Source organism: Chiloscyllium plagiosum, chromosome 32 (assembly GCF_004010195.1).
Source record: "Chiloscyllium plagiosum isolate BGI_BamShark_2017 chromosome 32, ASM401019v2, whole genome shotgun sequence".
Taxonomy (NCBI): Eukaryota; Metazoa; Chordata; class Chondrichthyes; order Orectolobiformes; family Hemiscylliidae; genus Chiloscyllium; species Chiloscyllium plagiosum.
In genome coordinates this window covers 20,780,613-20,799,897 of record NC_057741.1, presented here as the reverse complement: position 1 = coordinate 20,799,897, position 19,285 = coordinate 20,780,613, and the positions used below count along the sequence as shown (strand labels likewise).

General features: G+C 36.5%; 2 protein-coding genes across 2 annotated transcripts in view; one reads left to right on the top strand and one right to left on the bottom strand.

Annotated features, from left to right (window-relative positions):
- LOC122539393 (heat shock 70 kDa protein 4L-like) overlaps nucleotides 1–9,883 on the top strand; it is a 59,332-nt gene extending 49,449 nt beyond the window's left edge. Inside the window, exons 16-19 of the mRNA XM_043674184.1 lie at nucleotides 3,821–3,928; nucleotides 4,939–5,058; nucleotides 6,403–6,564; nucleotides 9,301–9,883. Of these exons, the coding sequence (XP_043530119.1) occupies nucleotides 3,821–3,928; nucleotides 4,939–5,058; nucleotides 6,403–6,564; nucleotides 9,301–9,501 (591 nt within the window). The 3' untranslated portion in view covers nucleotides 9,502–9,883. The remainder of the gene's footprint in view (nucleotides 1–3,820; nucleotides 3,929–4,938; nucleotides 5,059–6,402; nucleotides 6,565–9,300) is intronic.
- Nucleotides 9,884–17,390: 7,507 nt separating this feature from the next.
- LOC122539249 (WD repeat-containing protein 49-like) overlaps nucleotides 17,391–19,285 on the bottom strand; it is a 92,828-nt gene continuing 90,933 nt past the window's right edge. The window contains exons 16-17 of the mRNA XM_043673951.1: nucleotides 17,670–17,767; nucleotides 17,391–17,550 (exon numbers count right to left, since the gene is read on the bottom strand). Coding sequence (XP_043529886.1) covers nucleotides 17,391–17,550; nucleotides 17,670–17,767 — 258 coding nt within the window. The remainder of the gene's footprint in view (nucleotides 17,551–17,669; nucleotides 17,768–19,285) is intronic.

The window sequence follows — 19,285 nt, the reverse complement described above, 5'->3', positions numbered from 1 at the left end:
TCATGTGGGTCTCCATCTTCTTCTGTGGGGAGAAGGCTTAGCAGGGTTAAGGACGTTACATTGCTTTGCAATGTTAGGCATCTCTAATAACACAATATTGTATCTGAGCCAATGTGCTATCGACATGTGTGCTGTCTTCTGCTCGAAAAACAGTAAGGATACCGCATGTGGGACCAGTAGGGTTAATTCACCGTAGCCGACTGTGCTGAACACCACTGGTCTACACACAGGCATGACGTGACCTTTCTAAAACTGGTCATTTCAACACTCCTTTTCTGTTCTTGCCATGCTGCAAACTGGAGAAACAACATCTCTTCAGATTGAGTACTTTGCAATCTTCTGTACTCAGTTCAAGACCTTCAAATTGTGAAGCCGCTCCCATTCCTTCCCCTTCTTTTAGGTTTGCTTGTTACTTTTGCTGTTGTCATGTCTCCCTGGTAAGACTGTCCTTTCCACACACAACTGTTGTATAATGAAGCCCTCTCCATACTTTGTGCCAGCTCTAATGAAGTCATCTAGACTCAGCTTGCTTTTTTTCTATGGACGCTGTCTGACCTGCTGTGATCTCCACTATTTTCAGTCCTGTATAAATGTCAGTTTTGTATGTGGATTTTGTACGTATAGCACCAACCCTATTAGAGGGTAAAATCTAAACAGTGATTTTAATTCAAAGTCTGATAAGTGAGAAGCTTTCAAAAGTGTGATAATGAGAGTAGAGTCATTATGCTCCAGTTAGAGTGAAAGGTAAAGCTGGCAAGATTAGGAAACAATGAATAAATAAAGATATTGAGACTCTAGTCAAGTTTAAGAATCATTAAATACAGACAGCTGGGTTCAAGTGCATCTGTTGAGCAGATGAGGGAGATCAAGAAGGGATACGAGAGCATAGGCAGATAAGGTTAAGGATAATCTGAAGAAATTCTCCTAATACAATAAGTGCAAGAGGGCAACGAGAGATTTGGGTTCTTTTAAAGAACAAAACATCTCAAGATGTCGCAACACGTACCATAACCAATGGATTACTTATGGAATGTGGTCACCATGAACATTGTGGACAATTTGCAAAGAAAGAAACAGCAAGGAATTAAGATAATCCAGTCCCTCCCATTACTTCCATTGTTAGCTGGACACTTTGTTGAATTTCAGGAGATGGGAGCGATATAAAATATTTTCCATCAATTTTTACTGTGGAGAAAATGGGATGCTAGAGAACTTGGAAATAACTATTGATATTTTGAAAACCATTCAAATCACAAAAGAGCAAGTGCTGAAGGTCTTTGAAAAATATGAAGGAGGATAGGTCTCCAGGACCCGATCTAGTGTATTCCAGGATATTATGGGAAGCTAGAGAGGAAATTGCGAAGCCCCTTGTAGAAATCTTGATCATTCAAAACAATGGCTGAGGTGCTGGATGACTGGAGAGTGGCTAACGTCTTTTTTTAAAGAAGGGATAAGGGGAGAAGCACATGTGAATCTGACTGGGTATGTTGTTGGTGATTCTGAAAGATTGCATTTATATGCACTTGGAAAGGCAAAAATGATTAGGGATAGTCGGCATGATTTTATGCAAGGTACGTTGTTTACTTCAATGTTAAAGTCTTTGACAGAGTTCCTCATGGTAGACCTTTTAGTAAAGTTAGATCACATGGGATTCAGGGTGAGCTTACCAAATGGATACAAAATTGGCTTAATGGCAGGTAACATTGGTCTACATTTGTTTTTGGACTGGAGGCCTGTTACCAGAGTTATTCCACAGGGATCACTTTTGTCATTTATATCAATGATTTAGATAAGAATACAGAAAACATGGTTAGTAGGTTTGCAGATGACATCAAAGTTGGTGGTATAGTGCAGTGAAGAGGGATATCTAAGATTTTCATCAGTTGGGTAATTGGCAGATGGAGTTTAACTTTGATAAATGTGAGGTATTGCATTTAGGTAAAACAAACGAGGGCAGGACTTGCACAAAAATAGGGCCTTGAGTAGTGCTGTAGAACGTAGAGGCCTAGGGGTTTGTGTGCATAATTCCTTGAAGTTTGTCTCGTGTGGAGACAGGGTGGTTAAGAAGGCATTTGACACTCTTGACTTCATTGCTCAGGCCAGAGTCTCTGAATTGGGACGTTGGTGAGGCCTCTTCTGAAGTGCTGTATCCGGTTCTGACCAACCTGTTTAAAAAAAGGATATCATTAAGATTGAGAGGGTTCAGGAAAAACTTGCCAAGATGTTAGCGGGAATGGATGGTTTAGGTTTTAAGGATAGGCTGTGATGTTTTTCACTGGAGTGTGGGAGATTGAGGGTGACATTAGAGGTTTATAAAATCATGAGGGGTATAGATAATGTGAAGGCAGGCCTCTTTTCCCTAGGATTGGGGATTTTGAGATTAGGAGGCATATTTTTAAGGTGAGAGGAGAAAGATTTTAAAAAATACATTAAGGGCAACTGTTCATTGTTTTTGAATGGTTTGTATGTGGAATGGACTTCCAGAGGAAGTAGTGGATGTGGGTACAATTAGTGTTCAAAAGATATTTGGATAAGTGCATGCATTAGAAATATTTGGAAGGATATGGGCCAGGTGCAGGCAGGTAGGACTAGTTTAGTTTGGGATTATGAATTGGTTGGACTGAAGGGTCTGTTTCTGCTGTATGACAAATGAAGAATATTACACAAATTGAAATTGGTGAATTGATCAATGAAGAAAATTCACTATAGAACTTTCAGATACTTTTCTGAACTGAATCAGGTGGAGAGTTTGGAATAAGAGAAGATGAAAAAATAGCAGAAGTATGTTCCCTTTTTAAAATATATTTCTCTTTCATCTTGCAAATGTATTAAAAATCCCATTTAATATTTCGAATTGCAGTTGAAGTTGTGCAGATGACATTTGATATATAAGTTACTTAATGTCCATGCTATCAGGTTTTATTCCCCCTCCCTCTTACTCCCTCTCGCATTCTTTCTCAAAATGTATCAAATGAAAGGAAGGGCTTCAGTTTTCTACCACATGTCATAACCACCTGGCAATCCAACGTACTTTTACAGAAAACAGTGTCAACTGTTACAGTGCATAGCAATGTTCTACAAATGGCAGTGAAACAATAAATAACCAGGCCATCTGTTTGTGCTGGATGGGAGGGATGAATATAGGACTCTATCCCAGAACTTTGGTGAATCTGAATGTTCATTTCACACTAGTGTCACTAGTATGGTGATTAGAATGCAATTATGTAATGTGTATCTCAACTTTGTTTAGATTGAACATGCTGTTGAAGAATTTACAATAATCCATTTCAAGGAATGGCATTGCTAGGAACTGTCTAAAGAAAGCACTTCCTCATCAGTCCATAGTTTTATTTCATGATGTTATTTTAGAAATAATGTCTATATAAAATGTATTTCATGGTTGGAGCGAGAATAGACCTTTGCTGAGCATGCACATGAGGAAAAATATCATGATGATCAATGCATCTTTTGATGTCTGTGGGAGGCATGGTGGCTCAGTGGTTAGTACTGCTGCTTCACAGCGCCAGGGACCAATTCCCGCCTCAGACGACTGTCTGTCTGGAACGAGTTTGCACATTCTCCCTGTGTCTGTGTGGTTTCCTCAGGGATGCTCCGGTCTGCTCCTACAATTCAAAAATGTGTTGGTCAGGTGAATTGGCCATGCTAAATTGCCCATAGTGTTAGGTGCATTAGTCAGGGGCAAATATAGGGTAGGGAATGGGTCTGGGTGGGTTACTGTTTGGAGGGTCAGTATGGATTTGTTGGGCCGAAGGGCTTGTTTCCATACTGTAGGGAGTCTAATCTCAACTTTGTCTTCCAGGACAAGAAAAGGTTCACTGTGTTGTTGGAAGAAACCGAAAACTGGTTGTATGAAGATGGAGAGGATCAGCCTAAACAAATTTATCTTGATAAACTGAATGACTTAAAGGTACAGCTTCTGTCTCTCCACAGAAAGTATTTCTGATTATGTTTGTAATGTTCTTGATTGAATAAACTACAGTTCCAAACTTGCTTGATTTTTGTGGATTAGTAATTATGCTGAAATCGACATCTATGATATCCCAACTCTAGGGTGCACTAACTAGAATTGCTATAGTATTTTCATGTGTATCTACTAGACACTTAGGAATTACCACTGATGCTGTAGGGAAGTGGCCTACTTTATCGATGATAACCCTATTTTCAGCTGGGGAGCATTTGGGGGATGCTTTTTCTAATGCCTGTATCCTGCACAAGATTGCTTACATTGAAAACTGAACAAACCTGTGGCTGCTCCCAATATACAGCACAATAATTGGAATGGAAGCCTTCACAGTGGTATAATATAAGACATTCAAATTGCACCAAGTAAGGTTTTTTAACTGGGTCACAAAAAACTTTGATTTGTTACCTTGGCCATTTTCATTATGACGGTAATTCTCACTTGCTTTTAAAAATTAATATTTTCTTCAATTATTTGTAGCTTCAAACCAAAGTTTTATCCAAAATAGTCTATTGCTTCAGAGATTAAATTTCTTATGTGAAGTTTTAGTTATTGTATTGAAGATCTAGTGTTAATGTAACATTCTATTTAAAATAAACCATTTTAGTTTGATTTCACTTATTTCAAACTCAGACCTATCTAGCATTGGTGTTTGATACAGTGCTGCACACAAGAAAATGGTTGTTCAAAACACATGGGGGCAAGTGTGTATAATTTGTGGTAGTGAAAATACTGAAGACAGTGCAAGAGATATGAGTTGAGGAGTGGATAAGGGGATGTAGCAAGGCAGAGGCAGTCTTCAAATAAACAATTTCTAAGTATGGTGGGGTGGTGAGGCTATTGTCAGAAGATAGAGATTTAATTTAGCTTTATTCGGACATCTGAGACTGTGAAGCTGGATGAAGACGAGTAATGTATTTGCCCACAAAGAATAAATCTAGATTACTTTTCCATAGAATCTTGGTCATCCAGTACAGAACAGATACAAGGAGCAAGAGGAGAGACCAAAAGCATTTGATGAGCTGGGTAAAAAGATCCAGCTTTTCATGAAGACTGTAGAAGCATATAAAAATAAGGTATGACATATATTTTCTGAAGTGATAATTTTGATGTAAATATGATGCTATGATAAGCATTTTAATTGTTTAAAAAATTGCACTTTCATCTTGCAAAATTCTCTCCAAACATAAATATTTAGACCTTCAAAATTCCTTGGATGACTGTGGAAAAGTATTTTTTAAAGAGGATAAAATGTTTGTTCCATTGAGCAGATTAGTAATGCAGGCGTGGATCTGTTTTCTACCACAAAGTGATACCAAGCATAGTAGCATTGGAGTTGTATGGACCAATAATTCAGAGTCCAAGACTGATGGGTTCAGAGATGGGAATAGGTACTACCATGGCAACTGGAGAATTTAAATTTTGTAAATAAATCTGGATTAAGAATCTAATATCAATAATGGTAATCTTGTAACTATTAGATAATCTTAAAACTTCGTTATGATTAATGAATACTTTTTGGGGCATGATATCTATTGTCTTCCCAGTCTTACCTATATGTAACTCTAGACCCTCAAAGTTGTTTCTTAAGTGCCCTCTGAAATGGCCTAGCAAGCCAATCCATTATACAAAACTATAAAAATAAAAGTGATCAGTCTGACAATTTTAAGCAAATTTCCTTGAGGTCTCCATCACTATCCCTGATTTTATTGTAGCTCACTGGCAGGACATACCCATCAGTAATGGTGACACTGACGTGCAGTTGCAAAGTACTGGCCCTAGAGTCCTCAACTTCAACTCCAGATGTGATGATATCTTTGTTAAACATGGGCAAGGCAACTTTATACTTGCTACCTACTACCCTTCAGTTAGTGAATCCATACTCCTTTATTTGAAATTCAGTTTGGAAGAAGCAGCAAGGGCATGGAATGCAGTCTGGGTGAGGACTTCAGTGTACAAGCCAAAAATAACAAGGTTGCACCAACACTGACAGAGCTGGCCAAAACCTTTCAGATCTGTGGCAAGAATACCAACATAAAGGGAAACCACTTGACCATGTCCTTGTTCTACCTATTCCAAATGCATTTGTCCACGGCAATATTGGTAGGAGTTTGCAGATGCTAATATTTGCATATTAGCAATATAAAGGAATCACTTAACTAGCACTTTTTGTGGTATGAAACAAATAATATGTAATAAATTTATGCTATAGTGGTTCCCAAGCAGTTGTGTATATCATTTCTAGTGGAAATTAAGTTGATTTCTGCTTAATATTTGAATCATCTAATGTTTTGGTTGAAACAGTGTAGAATAGATCAAAATAAAAATATAGTGTGCTGAATAAATTCAGGTAATTTGAATAGACTGTAAATGCAACATTTCAAAACAGTTTCCTTTTTGAACATAAAAACATTGTTTAGGATGAAAACTATGAGCATATTGATGCTGCAGAGATGACAAAAGTCGAAAAAGATGTCAGCAGTGCTATGGATTGGATGAATAGTAAAATGATTGCACAAAACAAGCAGATGTCATTCCAGGATCCTATTGTGAAAGCAGCTGAGATAAGAAATAAATTGAAGGTAAGCTGAAAGAAATCTATTTTTGACTTGAAGCAAATTGTCAAGAAATTAAACAGGATCCCAAGTATAAACAAGTTTGATTTTCCATAGTATCAGGTGTGTCTCTAAGTTTAAGCGCATATCAAAGTAAGTGAACTAACTTTGTTCAAGTATAATAAATAAGATTGGTTTACCACTGATACTAATTGCTATAATGAACTGATAAGTGGAAAACTAGCTCAAAGTCAAAAATTGAGATATTTATTTCTGGTTCAAAGCATTTTAAGAAAGATGGCAAAATGAAAAAGAGCGGGATGGTAGAAATTACAAATGGTCACTGTCTGAAAGGAATGATGTCCTTCAGGGCTGAAAGATACTTGGATTAAAAGATAAATTATTACAATGTTAACTGTAGGCAATAAACCACCAAATATTGCAAAAAAGGGGCAAATTTCAGAAAGAGACAGAGCCAGACTAATGAAAAGGGATGGACTCCGTTCTTGGGGAAAATAACAGTATAGTGGGAAAAGAATGGGAAATGTATTCTTGATTTGTGCAAGTGAACCACCTTGATCCATATTTTTCAATGGGAAGTAATCAGAACGTCATTGTTCCTTTCCTTTGCAAAATTACTCTTCAACAATCAAAACTGAAAAATCCTCAAATGGAGGGTGGCTAATTTTAAGGCCAAAGAGGATCTGTATGGAAAGTCTAACATTTTGTTTACTGGTTTGTTTGATCTCCATATTTTATACCTATCTAGGACTTTAGGTTTTGGGAGTTCTAAATTTAAAGCAATTCTTTTTGAGAAAAGAGGCAAGCAAGCCAAATTTTCAAGTACAATTTTAAGGAGAATGCAAAATGAAGAGACCTGGAAGTGTGCAGGCATAAACATTTGAAGTTAGTAGGATAAGTTGAGATGGCTGGTAAATCGTACACTACTCTTGACTATAAATGGGAAAGTAAAGTAAAACTGCCAAATACTTCAATACTGAATCTTTGTAAAACGCTACATTGGCCTCTAATAGAATGTTGCACCCAATTCTAGCCATTACATTTCATGATCTCTGAGAAGCTGTAGACTAGGTTTTCTAGAATGGACCAAGGATGCAGAACTTTGATTTCTATAGAAACAATAGAAAAGCGTGCACTGATCATCTTGGCTCATGCAATGATCCAAGATGAAAGATTTTGATAAATGATGTGACACTGTTTACAGTGCAGATAGGTCCATAACTAGATGACAGCTTTTGAGATAATTGACAAAAAAAAACCAAGATGCAAGTGTTCTTGCACTGCATTCTATATCATAACAAACAGGGTAGTGGAAACAGATTAGTGGGATTGATGTGTGTAGTTCATTCAAAGAGCTGGCATATGCACAGTGGGTTCCGTGATCACCACCAGTGCTTTATTATTCTAGGATTTTGATTTATATCATGAATTTACAATGTTCTCTTTTTTTCTGAAAAAAGTTGATATAAACCTCAAATTAGGAGCAAATGTGTGTTGTTTAGCATTAAAGCATGCTCAGCCATTTAATAAAATCATGGCTGATCTGTTTGTTTTCAGAATTCTATATTTCTACTATCACTTGTAATCTCTGAAATCTCTGGTATAAAAATAACCTAACTTCTACCTTTTAAAACTATTTGGTGACCCTGCTTCCACAACTTCTGAGACTGCATTTGAAAATGGTACAACCTTCAAAGAATTTCTCCTCATCTCCACCCGAAAGGGGTAACCTTTAATTTTAGGTGTCCCCTAGTTCTGGATTCACCCATAAGTGGGAAACATTCTTTCCATGTCTACCTTGTCAAGATCTTGTATACTCAAATCACCTCTCGTACATCTGAACGTTAGCGAAACAAACTCAGTTTGTCTACTCTTCCTCATATGGCAGTCTGTTTCCAAGAATTAATCTAGTAAAATTCCTGTAAATTGCCTCCAATACATTTGCACTGAAAAATGTGTTGCTGGAAAAGCGCAGCAGGTCAGGCAGCACCCAAGGAGCAGGAGAATCGATGTTTCGGGCATATGCCCGAAACGTCGATTCTCCTGCTCCTTGGATGCTGCCTGACCTGCTGTGCTTTTCCAGCAACACATTTTTCAGCTCTGATCTCCAGCATCTGCAGTCTTCACTTTCTTTCAATACATTTGCATCCTTCCTTGAATAAGGAGTCCAAATCTGTAACGGCAAAATGTGGTCCAGCTGATACTCTGTATTTTGTTCAATTTCTGTAATATAGGCTGGCATCCTGATTGTGCTGGACCTACATACTCCCCTTTTGTGACTCATTAGAATACCTAGATTCCTCTGCACCTTGTAATTCTGCAGCATTCTCCATTCAAGTAATCTGTCTTCCTGTCAAAGTGAACAACTTCCCACGTTATGTTCCATCTGAGATTTTTGCCCACTGACTTAATGTGGTCCATATAGTTGTCATTTTAACGTGTTCCTATCCACTTTTGTTACTTCTGTTACTTTCAATCTCTATAGTTTATGTTTTTGATTTTAAAACAAAGGTGAGGGACCCGCACAGACTCTTGCTGGACCCCCACTTGTCAAATGCTGCCAAAGATTTGTGCATACTGTCAGCCAATCTTGTATCCATACCAGTATATTACTTTAAATATGAGCTTTACTTTGTACAGTAACCTTGTGTGTAAGCACAGTGAAAATACACTAATTGTTATAGTACTGGATTAGGAGTTTTTAAAAATGTTTTCACTCTTACCATTTATGTATTAATCTAGGAACTGGAGACAACTTGTGACCCAATCGTTAACCAACCAAAACCCAAAATGGAGCCACTTCCAGAAAAAGAGAAAGCGAATGGACCACTTAGTAAGGAAGGTGGAACTGATGCAAAGTCTGAATCTAATGCTGCAGCTGGTGACAACACCAAACAGCAAAAGCCAGCAGAAAATCAGGGCACAGAAATGGAAGTGGATTGAATACAGCCTCTTTACTTTTATATATTTAAAGTCCTTTGTGCCCATTACCTGAGACTACAGTTTCTCTTGTATGTCTGGCTTACATGGCACATTCAGTTATTCTCACATGTACCTAGTTCAGCGTCATTAGTATTAAAATGGTGGAAACAAGAATCCTGCAAAATTGGTTTGTGTAACTGTGCTGTTAGGATACAGATCTATATAATCTTACTGAAAAATGTTTTTATCTATCCCAGTTTTCAAGCACTTGAACAATCACCGGCCTTTCTGCAATTCCACTTCATGCCTTTATCTAATTCTTTTTTGAATTGGCTTCACATGATAGGTCATGTGCACATTATGAAAAATAACAGCCAATAAAATTGTCATGTTGAAACAGCTATTTTATTGCAAAAACACCAATGGAATGTTTGAGTCTATGGCCTAAATCGTTTCTTTTAATAATCTCTCATTCAGTATGCAGTGATATATGCAACAGAGTATCCTCTGAAAACATAGTCAAAATATTTAGTGCAAGTCAGTTTCTGAAGAGTTACTGGAAGAACTATACTCTCCATCCCTGAATGCTGCGAATATTGAGTTATAATAAAGGTGTGTAGTTGAGTCATTGTCACCTGTGTGTTTTACAATACTGTTATGTAAATCACCAGAAATCCTTAATGAAGGTTACAAAGAACACTAAATGGTGATGAGTGCAGAGTCTATTCTGTAAAACAGGTTGTCTTTATCATTTCAAAACTATGATCAATTTGTTCATTCAGATAATGCTGTGGAAAATATCTAACTTTGCAGAGATAATACACAATCTACTTGTGCTCAAGACATTAGTTGCACTCTATTGCTCTCTGAATTTGGTAATGGAGTGTTATTTTAATAACATGTTAATATGACCTGAAATCAATCTCGATACTTCTGCTAAACTGGTTGTGCTGTGAAGTTTGTGATACTTTAGCACTTCTGGAATTTAATTTCTATTCAAATATTTCCACCCTGAATAAGAGGGACAGTCTATGTGGTGGTAGTTTTAATTGGTTTTGCTCATTCTGTGCATGTGGCTGGCAGTGTAACTAATGTTAACTTAGTTTGGCAGTGTCCAAAACAAGACTCAGCACTCCAAATTAATGCCATAATTCAGTTCACCAGGTATGAAAATGAAATATGCCTGTAGTATTGAACATGTAGTGTTTAGCATTTGAGTTCCAACACACAAGTCCAGCTTGTTGTTTTAACAGTTAAAAATTTTGTTTTAAATGGACTGTAGAAAACTATGGGGGAGACTGCATCGAGGGATATCTTTTAAAATGCTCATTTACTTCATAAGCATTTATTTTGAAATTTAAAAGCATTATACTTGAATTTAGTTTCATCGAATTCATGCAGGTTTCACTAGTTAGGTTAATGTGTATTATTACTTATTTCATTCCTTTAATTTCATTCACGTAATCAGCACTGTAAAACTGCAAGACAATAATTGTAGATATAGTTTTTCACTACTTTCCAGAATTTTGTATATAGTGCAACAATGCTAAACAAATCCCAATATACATTGAGTAGCAGTTGAAAATGCCCTTTAGCAAGTTTTTTAAATAACTAAATCAGTCTATTTTATCAAATCATAAGCTCGAACCCAATATTATCTAGTTAAATGACTTGAGTTTCATTATCATTTTAGCTGCTTTTTCTCTTCTTCCCTATAGTAGAGTCCAGCAGCATCTACCTTTGCCACCCCTCCCCATGTGGTCACTGAGAGGAAATGGTACCTTGAAGCAGCAAGTTGCATTGTAAGGAGTATCATGGTGTGGGGTAATTAGAAATCAGGTGTGTGGCTTTCAATAGATGGTGTAAAGAAAGTAAATGAAAAAAATAGTTCAGGATTTTGACACATGTACATCACACCAAGGTAGAGCTGGAGCAAAAGTTATTTTGGATCCAACTGATTATAGTAAGAGCTATAGTTCAGAACTTGACTGCAGTTGAGATTAGACTTGTGTGCATTGTTATCGTAAGGATCAAGTTTGAAAATGATGCCTAAATATACAACTTGTTGGAATGAAAATGAACCAGTATTATCTATCTGAACAAAGTTCCAAATACAAAGCTCAAGAAAACATCTTTACATCTACACTCTGTTGGTGCCCAAAGTCGAATCAGAAAGAAAAAGAAACGCTGGGAAGAAAATGCTCATGAAGCTACATCAATAATGATTCTGGGATTTGTTCAGTGGTCTTTTCATTGCTCTTGGAGAATATGGTGGATACATTTGTTGATGGCATTTCTTGTACTTATTGTTAATGTATAATTGTATCTCACTGTTGTACAGCAGGATGCTGACTTCAACTAGAACATTTTGAGGTTTATTTTGGTCAAACACTTGCTATCATAGTTTGTAGCAGGCTGAGCAAGTTCTCCTCTGTCAATGGTGTCCTTGTGAAAGTGTTGGCTGCTGAGACGTGGAAAGTGTCCAGTGTATTCTAGGGACTCCCTATCAACATAGTTGGGAAGTTGCAATATTTGATTGCTGTGGATTAGTGAGATTGGTCTGGCAATATTCAACCTACACCTGTGCAAAACTGAACAGCTCAAGTGATTTGCAAATCTGATGCAGAGTAGGTGGTATCATTTGCAGATTAGAGTGGGGCTGGAAAAGCACAGCAGGTCAGGTAGTATCTGAAGAGCAGGAAAATCAACGTTTTCTGCAAAAGCCCTTCATAACAAGAATTTCTGATGAAGGGCTTTTGCCTGAAATGTCAATTTTTCTGCTCCTCTGATGATGCCTGACCTGCTATTCTTTTCCAGCACCACTCTAATTAAGACTCTAATCTCCAGCATCTGCGGTAACCACATCTGCCTGGTATCATTTGCAGTCATCTGTTATAAAATCTGATCTACCAGTTCATCAATGTACTTTTGTATGGAGGCAAGTGAGTTTGGTATGAGACAGTATATGTTTTTTTTTTAGATGAATGCCCCATACCAGAGATTATAAATAGTAATGTGATTATCTTTTACCCTTAATTGCCTCTCCCAACATTCCAAGCCAAATATTGAAAATGTCTAAATATTCTGGATGGCTGCAAATGAGCTTTCCTGTCATGTCCTGATCACTCAACACCATGAACTTCCCAGGCAAGGACAAAGAAAACAGATTGAAGTGTGAGGGCTAAAAGATTACAAATAAATGCAAACTAGAAGGGAGTCCCACAAGTCTAAAATGAGGACTGATATTTGATTTCAACGTTTTATCCTTCTGCTTATTAATCTGTCTTAAGAACATTAAAGCGTTCTTCCTCCAAAGGCTAGTGTAAACAAAAATGGTCAACCCCATATTTTGGAGCAATTACTCCCTCGTTCTAAATCCTCTGACATGAGGAATCTACCTTTTTGCACTTGAGTATTTGAATGTTACAATCAAGCTGCCTCTTACTCCATCTTTCCTTGTTAGATAACCTGTCCATTTCTAGTATTAGTCTAGTAAACTTCCTGTACATACAAGGTTAGGTGGTGGGATAGCTAAAAAGGATTGAAGAGTTCAGTCAACCATGACTCTATTGAATGGCAGGGCAGGCTGCATGGCCTACTCCTATATGTCCTGTTGGCGATACAGTCTTCTATTTCTGCTAATGTGGCATCTTACCAAATTTCTTGAATTCAAGAACACTACATATTCACCTGTTCCTTATCTGCAGCCCATTATTTTCTCAAAGAATTGAAAAAATCCATGTTGACTCTTCCAGAATGCTCAAACTTTTCTGTGTCCTGCTATAATGTATTTAATAACACTACCTAACACTATTCCTACAATAAATATTAAGCTAACTGGCCTGTTTATAGTCTTGTCCCTTTGTTAACAAAGGAGTTACACTTGTTGTTTTCCAATCTAATGAAACTTTCACCAAATCTAAGGAGTTTTGGAAAGTTAAAAGCAACATATCAAATATCATGAGTCGCTTCTTTAAAGACCTATCAGTAAGGACCCAGGGATCTTCCTAGCCAGCAGCTCCAACAATTAGCACAATAACGCCCCTGATTGCAATTTCCTCGAGTTCTTCTTTCCATTTCCTGATTTACAGCTATTTCTGGCATGTTACTTCTGGTCTCCATTGTGATGACCAATGCAAAATAACTTCAGTTCACTGCCAGCTCCTCTCCATTATTCTTGCTTTGTTTAAACAATGCTCATCTTAACATTTTTAAATGCCTATCTTTATATTTCTAGCACACTCTCTAATTTGTATCTCCTTAATCTTTTAGTCATTTTATATTCATCCAATCTCATCTGTGACCTATCTTAATGTGATTACATACTTTTCAAGTAAACCATGGATGCTAGATCCTCCTTTGAATTTTTCATCATTGAAATGTATCTATTCGGTTTATTCTTAAATAACTTAAATGTCTGTCACTCTCTGTTAACTCATTCCTCAATTGTTTTTATTTAATTTCAAATACTAGTTTTAGATCCATTCTGTCCTTCAAAATGGGTGAATTTTACAGTCATGATCCTTACTACCTTTAAAGCATAATGCTATCTTATTGCACAATAGCAGGTCTGGTATAAACTTCTTCGGTTGGCTTCAAATCTTTTTAAACCGCATTATAAAAGTGTTGCAGCTGCTCCTGGAAACATTCTATGAATTCCTCATCTTGGCTACCTGTTGCCCATTGATTTTTTTTTAGTGTGTAGATTAAAATGCCTCATGATTATTGCTTCATCTTTCAGACAAGCTCCCATTATTTATTCCATTTCTGGCTGTGTTGCTGCTACAAACCTAAAACAACTTTGTTATCAATACTTTATCAAATCACTTCTCCATCTACATTTGCTGAACTATTGTTCTTTTCTATTTATCTCATATCATAATTAGTTAATAGAAAGAAGATTAAGTTACTTTTTTTTTAAATGCCCTGATATCTAATGGAGGATCCTTCCACATTGTTGCAGTATAGCAGTCCTCACTGGGGATTGCACAGAAAATCTGTGCCCCCTTTTTCATAGCACTAACTGCTCTAATCATAGTTATCAATGTTGTTTTACAGCTGGTACACACTCTACAGTTGTTTGATCTTGGAGCAATCTTCAGTATGTGCAGGAAGCATTTAAGAAGTTTAAGTAACCAGGGAATTTTGCCCACAATGGTAGAAGGTTTATTGTTTTTTGGTTTGGACTGAGGTAAAATAATTTGGACTTGATGTAAATAACTTGTACTTGCATAGTACCAATAGTGCTTCATTCACAATAATGCTACATAATTACTGAAATTAAGTTAGAATTGTATAGAAAAGGACTTGGATGGTTAGGAGATGGGGAAATACTAGTGTTAGGTCTGAGCAGCACAACTACCATTGGGAAAAATGGAAATCAGGAAATGAGGTCATCACTAAATCACTAGGTCATCACCGCTCATTCTTCTCAACTCCAGTTTAGCCTTTGCTCATAAGACAATCCCTCTTCACCAGGGATCATCTAAATGAGATGAGAAGGTATCTTCTAAATTTAGCAGAGTTATGGGAGAATCCAATAAATAGAAATCCAGAAGTCAAAATAGTTACTAATACAATAGCAAATTAAGATTTTGTTCCTTTATCTCAACTATTTTACGAACAAGGAACAAATGTAAGCCACTTGACCCACTCTGCCATTAAAGAAGATCATGGCAATAAGCTCACCTCTACATTCCTGTATATCCTTTATAACAAAGTATTTAGATGTGCATAAAAGTTGTGGATCAAGTGCTGGAAAATGGGATTCAAATAGTTCAGTGCTTTTTGACCAGCACAAACTCAATGGGCTGAAAGGTATCCTGTAGACCTTTCATCGCCTTGTTAATCAAGAATCTATTTAACTCTACCTTAAAAATAATTAATGGTTCTGCATCCAATACTTTTTGAGGAAGGAAATTACAAACACTGTTTTGAGAGAAAAAAAATCAATTCTGTATTATTTTTAAACCATGACCTCTAGCTCGAAATTCTCCATCAAGAGACAACAGCCTTTCAACAATCACCTTGTCAAATCCACTTAAGAACTTGCATTTTCATTCAGTGACTTCAATTCCTGAAGAAGGGCTTATGCCCGAAATGTCGATTCTCCTGTTCCCAGGATGCTGCCTGACCTGCTGCGCTGTTCCAGCAACACATTTTCAGCTCTGCCTTAGGAAACGCTAGAGAATAACATGCTGCACATTTTCTTATAAACAATCCACTCATTCCAGGTATTAGTCTACAAAACGTTCTCTGAACTGCTTCAAATGCATTTATATTCTGTAAATACAATGACCAGTACTGTACAGAACACCAAATGCTGTCTTACCATTGCCATGCATAACTTACTTTTGCTTTTAATTCTCCACAATAAGCCTTAACATTCTATTAGCTTTCCTCATTATTTGCTATATTTGCATACTAACAGCACCAATCCAGTGGCACATCACTTTTGACATCCTGCCAGCTGAAAAAGACTCTTATTCCTGCTCTCTGCTTCCTGTTAGCAAGTCAACCTATCCATGCCAATATGTTACTCTTTACACCACAAGCTTTTATTTTCTGCAATAACCTTTGATGTGGTACCTTATCAAATGCTTTCTAGAAATCGGAATACAATATATCCACTGGTTCCCCTTTATCTAGAGCACAAACTTATTTCTTCAAAGAACTCCCAATAAATTAGTTAAACATGATTTTTCTTTGACAAAACCATGCTGGTTCTCTCCAATTACCTTAAACTTAGTGAAGTGCCCTGTTATAACATTTTTAAGAATAGCTTCATTTTCCCTATGAAACAAGTTAAGCTAACTGGCCCGTAATTTCCTTTTTCTGCCTCCCTCCCTCTTTGAATAAAGGAGTTACAATCAGTTTCTAAACTAAAGGAAACTTTTGTAAATGTATTGGGATTTGGAAAACTAAGTACCACATGGGAACTATCCTTTTAAGACCCTAGGATAAAATTAATCAGGACCTGAGGATGTGTCGATTCATAGTTCCAACATTTTACTCAGTACTATTTCACTAGTAATTGTATTTCTTTTGAGTTCCTCATTTCCTTTCAATTCCCGATTCATAGCAATTTCAACTATGCCATTGATATCCTCTGTTACTAATTTCCCAGGTTCATTTTCTCTCGGACCCACGGTTACTTTGTCAACTCTTTGTTTTTAAATATCTGAAGAAACTTTTCCTACTTTTTCTTATCTTTTTGGCTAAGTTTATAGCAAATTGCTTTGATGCTTGCAAAAGCTAACTGGACATGCACAAGAGAAAAAGGAATTTGCTTAAAGAAAGTAAAGCATTAACTGGAACAGATTATTTCTGCTAAATGGCTGGTGTCTGTAATCACTAAAGTATTTTAAACTCTGTTTTCAAAGTGGCATGAGATGCACAGGGTGGTACATGTTTAATTACAGTATCTAGTACTGTACACAAAGTCAACTATTACAGTACTGTTAAGCAGATTTGGGGAAGTAAATATAAACAAAATATGCTTACAGTAATGATTAGAGAGGAGGGAATATCTAGCACAGACATAAAATTTATAAAATGGGTATTTTGGAATAATCAAACGAAAAACTGAGGCACAATGAAGATATGGAATGATAAACCAGTAAAACTAGAACATTGATTAGATGGAAAGTCAGACTTTCTTTCAGTGAGTAATGAATATGAATATCGTGCACATTGTCATAATCCCAAAGATTATAAAAGATTTAACATCATGACTATCAATATCACCTTTTATCCATTATGATTTAAGACTCCATCGAGAAATTCAAATTAGTGAAGCCGTAAAGCTGGGAAATTACAATTATTTACACTAACTATAGAGTACTGCTGCAGCTTACAAGTGCAAATTAGATGTGCAGCATTTCCCATTTTTGATCCGGTGCTTCAGGTCTCTAAATTATGTCAAATAGATCATTAAGCTCAGCTGCTGGATCAGGCTTGTGAACGTCGAAGGAAACATCAGCCAACTCATGACAATGCAATGATTGATAAGCAGTCAGTTTTCCATAAATTTGTTGTTTTTCAATGTGTTTCTGTTTATGTTCATGTAACCTAAAAGACAAATCAGCTAACAATTACTCCTACTTTATTTTTACACAATAGGGCAGATCCACAGTGGTCATATTTCTTGAGACACTTTGAAGAAGAGAATGGTACTTGTACACAATTACCTCATTTTCACAACCGAATCTAGCTGTTCTAACTCCTTTGTGACTTCTTGATATTTCAGTTCGAGTAGGGATAGTGCATCTTCAGCTCTATTTTTAACCTAGATCGGGTAAAAGCATCATTCAAATGAGATAGTGATTGATGTCATTTTACATTAAATTGTATCTTCAGGCATATCTCCAATTTATTAAAAACTTATGTGCTGGTTTGATTTGATCTTTTTCTAAGTTACTGTTCTTCATCGCATTGTTGATAGGAATGGGTAGTTATATTTCCAGAAGTGATAAATGCATTTATAAAACAGTAGCAGTTGCTGAGCTTGTGGACTGTGAGATTTTTGTGGATGACAAATGTTGGTGGATTAGATTCAATAATATATAACTGTTTCAACAAACTTAAAATTTGGCTTTATCTATAAAATTGATTGAAATAATATCATATTTCAGCATTTCCTTCCTGTAATATTATAGAAATTATTTTTTTTGAAGAACCTATGCTAACCTGATGAAGTAGGAGCAACATTCCAAAAGTTAGTGCTTCCAAATAAACCTGTTGGTCTATAAGCTGGTGTGAGTGATTGTTAACTTTGTACTCTGGCACCTCCAAATCAAATCTATACAAACCCAACATTTTAAATGCAAAACTAAATTGTAACTATGCAAAAACCTGTTTACAATCAAAAAGTTGAGATGAAAAGAGAGAAGAGTATCAGAACAATTGAATACAAAAGGTGACCATCAGACCTGAAAGTTTTGGATACCCCACTATTAATAAGTAGATTTCTTTAATTCTTCACACCAAACTCACTGATTTGATGATTGAAATCTGTTGCTGTCTTTTTTCTATCATTTATAAACTATCCAGTCTGCTTCAATTGCAGTATATTGTGGAGATAAATTTTGATAATTTCCCAGAACATATATGCTTGTTACAACTTAAGATATATGTTAATACATAATGGTATCTCAATAATATTTTCTGTTCACTAACTAATTAAATCAAAATGTGTCCATGACAGAACTTTAGCTTAATGTTCAGCAAAACAGTGGGCCCATTAGCAGAATAGGTGCCTGTTGAAATGTAGCATTTAAATTGAATCTCATTAATAGCCTCTCATTTCCTGTCCAAACAGGGACAGTGTGCAAAGTGACATTCTGTGGAGCCAGATATTGAATGGCTACCAACCTGGTTCCAAGTCACATCTGTGGAGGTGATGGTGCAAACTAAGGCACTACCTAATATATTGGGATTACCTAATATAGGCAGTCAACAATTGGTAGCAATTTTCTCATAGTTTATTTTGAAGTAGTTTAGATACAGTACGTTAATTATTTGGTTAAAGAAGGAAAATTTACAACCTGCGACAAATGAGAATGCTTCGCTGATCCCTAAACTGTACCTGACAATGAATGAGTAAAGGCAGTGCATTCCCATGTCTGTGATAGCTTGCCTTTTGTAGTGGTCTTTGGTGGCAGTGTTCTCTCAGGGTGATGTAGAGCAACTCCTAGTCTTCCTTCAAGAAGATGGCGGCTTGTCCCTCTGCTCTAGCTCTCCCTACTAATTCCCATTAATAAAAATTATTTTGGGGTCTGACCATCTCTGCTGCATCAATCAATTA